Genomic DNA, 8,864 nt, shown 5'->3' with positions numbered 1-8,864 from the left:
TAAAATCATCACATTTGTGAACCTGAAACCAGCAAATATGTACAATTGAATGAAAAACGGTTAAATAACAATTACAATATTTGTAAGGTTCACTAAACAACACCTGTGACATTATCTAGTTGATAATATAACCTGGATGAATTGGGTTTTGTTAAAAGGAGCGTTTCATTGTTTAAGATCATCATCATTGGACAGAGACAATCCTGGTGACCTTTTCAGTTTAGCTGTGAATAATGTAGTACAGTTCAGTATTACACAAAGATTGTTCCCATCACGTCCAACTAGCTGTTTGAGTTTATTAACTGTTTTTTATTTGATTTATTTTAGGGTTTTTTAATCTCTTATTTCAATTTAGAGCCTAAACCTGTTTCCTGTAATCAATAAGTTTGTTGAAAGAGACTAACTTAGTTTTGATACTTTCTTGAATGTTTAGCATAGTAGTAATTGATTGTTGGATAAAAAAAGGAATTTGGAGATTCCACCGTAGGTTTTGGGAACATTTGATCATATCTTGGATGTCATTTCACTCCCGGCTGAGGAGGCCAGATGCTCGACCACATTTCTGAAATGAGAGTGATGCGTTCAGTGTAAGGAACAAAAGGTGGATCAATAACCTGAGGAAACGATTTAAGAAGAGGAAACAAGGTGTTACAGAGAGAGGAATGTGGGTTGACTGATGCATTCACTGACCTTTACTCCATTTGGGACCTCATTTGTAAAAGGTATCTGGAGGCTGTCATGGTGTGTCGACCCTGTTTGGCTGCAGTGAACTCACCCAGCAGCGGTGACACACTGTGCTGCCAGCGCTGGAGTTACGACAGGAGACGGTGACATGGACTTGGATGATTTAAACAGAAAGCATCTTCACTGAGGGCATGCGCTGCACAGCCTTCTGTTTTACACGTTGTCCAAACATTTCCCGCACAGCCAGTCTGAGTGCCACCGCTCTGCTGTAAACACGAAGACGATGATTTAAGTTCAGACATGACGCTCAGGACCAGACTCATCCATCCGTCCATCCATTCATCGTCTGCGCTGCTTACTTCTGGGAATCTGTGCTGGAGAGGAGGCTCTCTGTGACGGCTGATTCATTCCAGACCATGTTTACTGTCAAAGCACTCCAGAATAATCATATTTTTTGCAAGCCTCCTCTACAAGTTTAGAACTCAATCCTTTAGGCTGTCTGCTTTCCTATATTAATATTTCTTTACTTACATTTTAAACAAAGGTCCTGTGGAACAACCTCCCTGAAAGAGATTCTTCATACCAACAAGAACCACTTTTACAGTTTGGCTTTTAATTTAATTTAGTTCAGTCTTATATTATTCAATCCGGTGTTTATTCTGTTTGTATTTAGTGTTTGTATTCATTACAAAGTGCTGCTCTCTCTGTCTGTAGATTAGAAGAGACAATTGGTTGTTTTTTATTTGTACTATTATTCTTTGACTTACCTTTATTTCACTTACAGTTGCTAAACTAAACATGCACTTTTGCCATGTGCCCGATAAGTGTTTGAACAAATCCATTTCTGTGTATCTGAAGACTTGATGGTGGTCTGGTAACATTAGAAAGAGACCTGCCGTAATGACATTATAGAACATTGTTTAATGATTTGTAACAAGGGCCACCTACAGCTTGAAAGGTGCAAACAGAAACCCTTAATTCAAACCCCCCTATAGCTAGTAAAAATCCATTTCAGTAAACCCACAGGACCCTTACAGTACGGCTTGTAAAACTGCTCTTTAAAGGGAGCATTAGAGGGCCATTCTGGTCAGTTTACATGTTCTTTACACGCATTTAGCTAATTGCTGAGCCTTCTGCTGAGGCAGTAGAGCAGCAGGAACAGTCTTATGTATTTATGTTTGCATGGCTTATCAGTGAGGGATAGGACAGGTAGGCTTTTAACTTTTGATAAGGAGAGTTCATAAAGGTTAACTCCTTTATTTAATACTATGCCTGCCAGCTGATTACAAAAAGTGATTCGAAGAATTCAGTTATAAAGAAAACTCAGTGTCAGCTTGGATTAGGTTTTTATTTTTATGTACAAATTCATAATCTTAGATCCACAGTCGAATCTCTTAAACGTTCCTGTGATCGAGCTTTTGCATGCTGGAGCCCTAAATGAAATGTACTGTGAAAAGCACTTTGTGTCTCGCTATACAAATAAAGTTTATGCATGCTGGCCATTAACTGCACAGCTGGCATGTTCGTAAAGAACGCTGCATGCTTTTGCCTGTTGTGTGTGTGTGTGTGTGTGTGTGTGTGTGTGTGTGTGTGTGTGTGTGTGTGTGTGTGTGTGTGTGTGTGTGTGTGTGTGTGTGTGTGTGTGTGTGTGTGTGTGTGTGGGGGGCCTTATTTCCCCTGGCTCTCTGCTCTACTCACCACAAAGGGAGCTGATCAATACTGATGCATGCACTCCTCCAGCTTTGGAAACACAGCCGAGAGCAAGGAATAGGTTTACTGTTTTTACCCTTAGGCATATATAAATAATGACTCAAGTGTCCGTGCAGGAAACGTGACTAACACACAGCATTCTCCACGCTAATAACCTTGGGCAACATTTAGCATTTTGTTGCACTGGGCTTCATTGTGTGAATTGAGAGACCTGGAATAAAAGCAGCAGAAGATAGTGCTTACATTTCTGTATTAGGAGCTAATATTAGCCAATGTTAGATATAGGCCTCTAGGATGGAAAGAACCACGCTGAAATATTGCATTGGCCTCAGATTGAGGTTTTACCCAAGAGTGATTTTCTTCTTTGAAGAAGAGCAAGCGAAGAGGAAATAAAGTGCTGCCTACAATGGGGAAGTACATGAATTTACAGTAATGGCAGTGCTGAGGTCAGTCTGTATAAGGTCCAACATGGTGCAGCCTGGAGGAGACTGGAGGTCCAGAGTATCGACCGGGTGCAGGGAGGCTTTCACAGAACTCACAATTTCTCAGTAACAACCAATACAGCAGAGCAGGAGTGTCCAAGCTAATTGACCATTTTGAATCGGCCCTCAGCAAATAAAAACACTATAATGCAGTATGGCCCTCAAATGAAACTTGTGCTTATCTTTGTCTTTTAAATATAGATGTAAACAGATATAATACAGTATTATTCATGTGTTAATAAGCCCACTTTTCAAATACATTCAGTCCATTAAAGCTGAAAACATTTTCTAACAAATTTAAGTTGATACAAAAAAAGCTCAATAACTTATTTTCATAACAAGCTTGAAATATACCCTTCCTATTTCCTCTTATGATAAGCAATTTGACGCCTCTGTTGTAAGGAATGAGCTACCAACAAAATAATTGAAACCCTAAGGAGAGCTGTGATGTACGCTGATTAATAAGCACAATTTACTTACATTTGATTCATTTCCGACTTATAAGTAAATGTATGAGCCAATATACATCACCTAGTGAGGGCCCAGCCCTTCGTATATTATTTTTCTGTATGTGGCCCTCGGTGAAAAAAGTTTGGACACCCCTGCAGTAGAGCAACATCTGATAAATGGTAAATGGACTGTACTTATATAGCGCTTTATCCAGTCTTTAAGACCCCTCAAAGCGCTTTACATACTACATGTCATTCACCCATTCACACCCATTCAAAGAGAGCAATGGACCTTACTCTAGGACCTAACATTCACACACATTCACACACCGTTGGCCATGCCATCGGGAGCAACTCAGGGTTAAGTATCTTGCCCAAGGATACATCGACATGTTGACTGCATGGGCTGGGATCGAACCCACAACCTTCTGGTTGAAAGACGACCACACTCCCTCACAGCCACAGTCGCCCTACACTGTGCCCTACATCCTGTACTGATTGGTCAGTACAGGATGTAAAGATATACGTAGTTTTCAGGATTAATAATGTAATTAGAAAAGACATCAGACACACAGATCTATCCAACATTGTTTATTCGAAGGTTCTTTTTTTGGACTTGATAGATGATGTGAGACTGGATTACAGTTTAAATGCTTTGATCCTCTCATCAACAATCAGAAATACGTTGAGTGGCACAGCACGGAAATTCAGAGATAACATTTTTCATCTTCTCAGTGGTCATGTGATCTGTAGTACTTGCATTGTGAGCACTAAGGGGCAAAATAATAGGTATGGAAGCTGACAATTGCAGATGAAAAGATGGTTGGGCTTCATTTAACAGTCACAATGCTCATAATTATTGTCGTTTTGGATATTCCCAAGTGAACTCCAGTTATTGAATTCGTGCTGGTGATCAATATGTTGACTTGTCATGTCACGCCTACCGAGCATTTATGGAAATATTTTAAGGCAACACTTGGAATCAGTTAACCTAAACATGTTTTAACTGCTAGACTTAAAGTAGGCTTTAAACTGAGTATCTACTAACATGTTATTCTTTAAGTGTTAAAGCCTAATATAGGGCTTCACTTTTTATATTGCAACAAATTAAACTTCAAATGCATTATGACAAACAGTCTAATCTAATTAAGCGTATCAGTTGAAAAACTAGCTATCATTAGTTCAGGCAGCAACAGTGCACATCAGTCAACAATAACAAAATGCTATTTGGATTAGTTGTCAATTAAATAAATACTACGTAGCGTACAAACACAGGCTTTTAGTTTATTTTACATGAAGTTATTCAAATTGTTGTTTTTGTAAACCTAAATACCTTCATTTAAATAAACATGAACTGATGCAGACATTTAGTAAGCAGTAATGTGGCACGTTGAATCACAGGGTAATTGTGGGTCAGATAGTATTTACTCACAAGGAAAGCTTATATTACTCTGAAGTTCATATCCTTCCAAACCATCTTTTCAACAACCTGAGTTAAAATTCTGACAAAGGGTTAATAAAGTGTTGCAACTCAGACAGGAACCACTTCGATCCACACCAACAGCAAGATGAAGCGTAGTAAAGCACAAGATCTGGACTGACATTTTTAACTGCACAATTAAAGTTGTTTGTACATAGCTCCCGTTCAGTCGCAATGTAGAAACATCGCGGGAATTATTTTCTTTTTTTAACCCGATTTCCACATTGGGGTTTTTAAATTATACATGTTGGGAGCACACCTGAAAATACACCTTATACGTTTAATACTTCCAAAAGCAAATCGCAGGGGCTAATATGGATTGCGCATTATTTTTATTTGCACCTTAAGTTCGCAATTAAATGCCCATAACGTTTTGAGTCCAATACACCCTTTTCTTGTGGAGGGAAAAGGAAGAAATCCTTTTTTATATAATACTTTATTGAACTTTTAGATGTGATTTCAAAGATGACATGTAGGGGAGCTCTATTCATTTATTTGTAATCACACAGCTGTCATTGCCTCCTGTTAAAGCATCCCAAAATAAATGAGTTCAAGCCTGGCTACAAACTCTTAGTGGAGAGTCTGGGAGTGTCTACCACCAAGTCTCTGAACCCACTAGTCATTTTACTTTAGCTGCGAGTGGTTATAAGCACTGATCACTGAGAATTGCACTGTTTTAGCAAGGCTCATGTACACAGATGCCAATGTGTGCTAAAGTGTGCATGTTAGCTAACTATGAACACATGCATATAGCACCAGAGCAACCCAAAAGCTACTTGTTTGGCTGCGCAGTTTGTTGATGCGATGCAAGCCACGCAATCCTTTCGTGAAATCCCCCAGTCGAAACATTTAAGTTGATTTTGCTCAAACTCTTTTAGCGATGTGAAATGGGAGGACCGTGGCCAAAAATAAAGGCCAAATAATTAAAGCAGATAAAAGGCTGAAGTGAGTCCAAGTTATCATCACCCAGTCGTGGTTCCTCTTCGTGCCGTTGCTGGTTGTTTTTGCACCTCTAGCAGTTGAAGTTGAGGTCACTTTTCTTAAGTGACAACCCTCGTTATGTACACACAGATAAAATGTCCCCCTTTTCCACAGACAAGTTCATATATCTTTTATAAAATAAATCTTATATTCCCAAGTATACAATAATAAAATGATGCACTCTGCAGAAAAAAAGGGGAACAGGAAACTCTATATATACATATATGTGACTATTTTGGCAGACAGGACAATTGTAAACAGCTCTTTACTCTCATTCGTGACGTTTACTTTTTTCCTTTACTTCTTTCGCTCCTTTTGTCCTTTTACATTCATATTTCCAAAAAATTGTGCTTTAAGAAATCTCTTCTAATAATCCAAGGGCTCTTTTCTTTTTTTATTTCCTCGAGTAACACCCTAGTCCATTGAGTAGAAGTCTCTGAACAGTAGGTCAAAGTCATGAATGGTCACGTAGCTGGTAGTTTATTCGCCTCCCCAGGAAATGTGATTCCGTGACAGCGAAATGAAGGGAAGGCAACGAACGCATGAATCAGGACTGAAGATGAAGACGTTTGTGAGTTTTATTCTGGGTAGACTTAAGACTTATGTCTGGCACTATGATCATCCTCAGCATTTCTCCAAGTGTCCCTTTCCACACGTTTGCTGGATGCTTTGGTATATATGATTTTTGCACTAAATGGCTAGGCAGCATCACGTTTCACACTCTTCCAGCTTTCAGTACAGCTCCCTCACATATTAAGACGTAGAAATAATCACAGTCATTTTTCAAAACCTGTCGAAACCTTCCGTGATCGGAACTTGGGAAGGATTTGTGTCCTGGGGTAGTTGTGGCATTTTATTGATGATTACAAGGCTGAGAAGTTACAGCTGTGCTTGTGATACAGGAATGTACACGATGGAATGTGGAAAACACACTGTTGAGCGATGACGCTGCAGAATGCTAACGGAGCGAGCAAGAGCTTTGGGTTTTGTGCTCAGGGGGCAGGAACAGTAGAAGTCTGTGAGCCAGGCAGAACAGGATTGTGGGTCTTCAGTTGTCCTCATCAGTGAGCTCCTCCTCCGCAGTGGCCTTCTCAGCAATGGCATCCATGCTGCGTCTGCCTCTGGACTCGGAGCCGGAGGAACCCCCCGCCGGAGCGCCTTTGCTCAGGTTACAGGTGAGCGCAGAGTAGTGGATCTGCCGCAGGTTCTCCTGGACTTCACTCTGGGCGTGCTTCAGGAGGTCTGCCTGACCCTGGGGGGATTACAGATCAAAGAGTTACAGCAGCTTTTAAAATGTTGTCCCTTAAAATGTTAATAGCTGCCCGTCCTGAGGATAAAAATGTCATAAAAGATTCCGTATTAAACGTTTTATTTTTATTGTGTTATTTTTAAGACATAATCCTCTCTTTTAAAGTATGTATGTATTAACACCTTATTCGAAATGTTGGCAAAAGTCTGAATTAAATGCCGTCACATTGACGTTCAGGTCATAGCAGAACAAGGTAAATACAGAGAGAGGTAATGCTCATCTTAAGCACTCTAAATCTGTCAATAAACTCCTTTTATGCTAAAATCTGTTATCAATAAACCATAAAACACCCTCAGTGAGCCTATTTTCTGAGGAGATTCTTCTCATTTTAGATCAGTCTATAATTTTTTTTCCTCAAAAACAAAGATAGAACTCTCACAACAATAATGGGATCAGCACTTTGCCTCAATATATTTACTTTTGATTTCTGCATAAATGAAATTCTGAATATCACGCAAAGTACTTAACCTGAAGCATCTAAGCAGAAACAAATACAGAAGAGTCCAATAGTCTTATCACCCTATATGCTTGTGCTCTGTTATTGGAAAAAAGGCAGCAGATGTTTGATCTGGAATTGATGTAACCTTATTATGGAATTCACAAGCAATTCATTTCTGAGTTTCAAACCAGGTGCCAAAGTGTTGTGGATATTCCTGTCACACCTGCATGAAGCCATAATGAGATTGACACAATGGACACCTCAATCTGAATCACAAGAAGCTAGGTGAATCCAGCAGTGTAGTGTAGCTCATACATGAAAATGGTCTATGAAATCTATTTGTATTGAGTTTAAAGCTTTGTTGGATAGCTGCCATTTTATAAGCTTCAAGACCTTCAGTCGATAACCTAATGTACTTTTAGTGTTCATGAAAAATCTGAAGTCTTTAAGTAGTACGCCTGCCAACAATAAGATCCATATAAGCAAAGCACCAGATTAAACATTGACAGAAAATGCAGCATGCACAAAGAATAACACGTACTTGCCTGACTCAACTCAATTGCCCGGGGACAAAGTATAAATTATAGCTGAGCTACTCGTGTGGTAATCTTAATTAACACGTGCAAATGCCATATATAAATATGCAGGAGGTCATTCATCAATAATTACCCCCTGTGTTGGCTGTGGAGGTTGAAACAATAGGCGTGGTGTTTCAGAGCGGCTTAGACTAGGGACTCACCAAACACCGGTCCAAAAAGAGAGGCATAATATTGCCTCCGGATATAAATAATTACATTATTCGTGAATTTTTTTTTTTTTATCAGTAGGTTTTTTGTATTGCACTAATGTTTATGGATGCCTTTGCGGAAGGAAAGCTGACCTAACATCATCTAGTTGGGTCCTCACCTCCTCTAATATTGAAGTTAAAAGCATCAATCTGGTGCACTTTGAAGGCAAAATGAAGAGATCTACGGATCTATGTGCTCTTTGCTTGATTCATGCCTTCCCAGTCCCTTATCACGTACAAGAGCATGGCGCCAGTTGTTGTAGCCAGTTGTGGTGAAGGCATCTGACTTACTTGAACCAAAATGTATACATGCATAGCAGAAGATGGCATCTTTTTTACAGGAATATTCCAGCCAATCTCTGTTTTGAAACCATGAGCTGCAAAATGAGCGCCTTACCCCACTGGGCGAGTTGGGTACTTTTTTAAATATACCTGGGCAGGCTCTGTTTTGCCGAGTTCCTCTGGCACTTGCGGGCCGCCGAGGGGTGGCGGTGTTTGGGGCAACAAAGACGGCTGCGGCTGCTCTGCCTCTGAGGCGGCGAC

At 39.9% G+C, this 8,864-nt stretch overlaps 1 protein-coding gene across 1 annotated transcript in view; it reads right to left on the bottom strand.

The window, feature by feature from the left end:
* Window positions 1-3,901: 3,901 nt before the first annotated feature.
* plcl2 (phospholipase C like 2) overlaps window positions 3,902-8,864 on the bottom strand; it is a 38,457-nt gene continuing 33,494 nt past the window's right edge. Inside the window, exon 6 of the mRNA XM_010794208.1 lies at window positions 3,902-7,038. Within this exon, the coding sequence (XP_010792510.1) occupies window positions 6,835-7,038 (204 nt within the window). The 3' untranslated portion in view covers window positions 3,902-6,834. The remainder of the gene's footprint in view (window positions 7,039-8,864) is intronic.

The sequence above is a fragment of the Notothenia coriiceps genome, unplaced genomic scaffold (genome assembly GCF_000735185.1).
Source record: "Notothenia coriiceps isolate Sejong01 unplaced genomic scaffold, NC01 NC01_scaffold00037244, whole genome shotgun sequence".
NCBI lineage: Eukaryota > Metazoa > Chordata > Actinopteri > Perciformes > Nototheniidae > Notothenia > Notothenia coriiceps.
The sequence above is the reverse complement of the archived record's forward strand: the minus strand, read 5'-3'. Positions and strand labels throughout refer to the sequence as shown.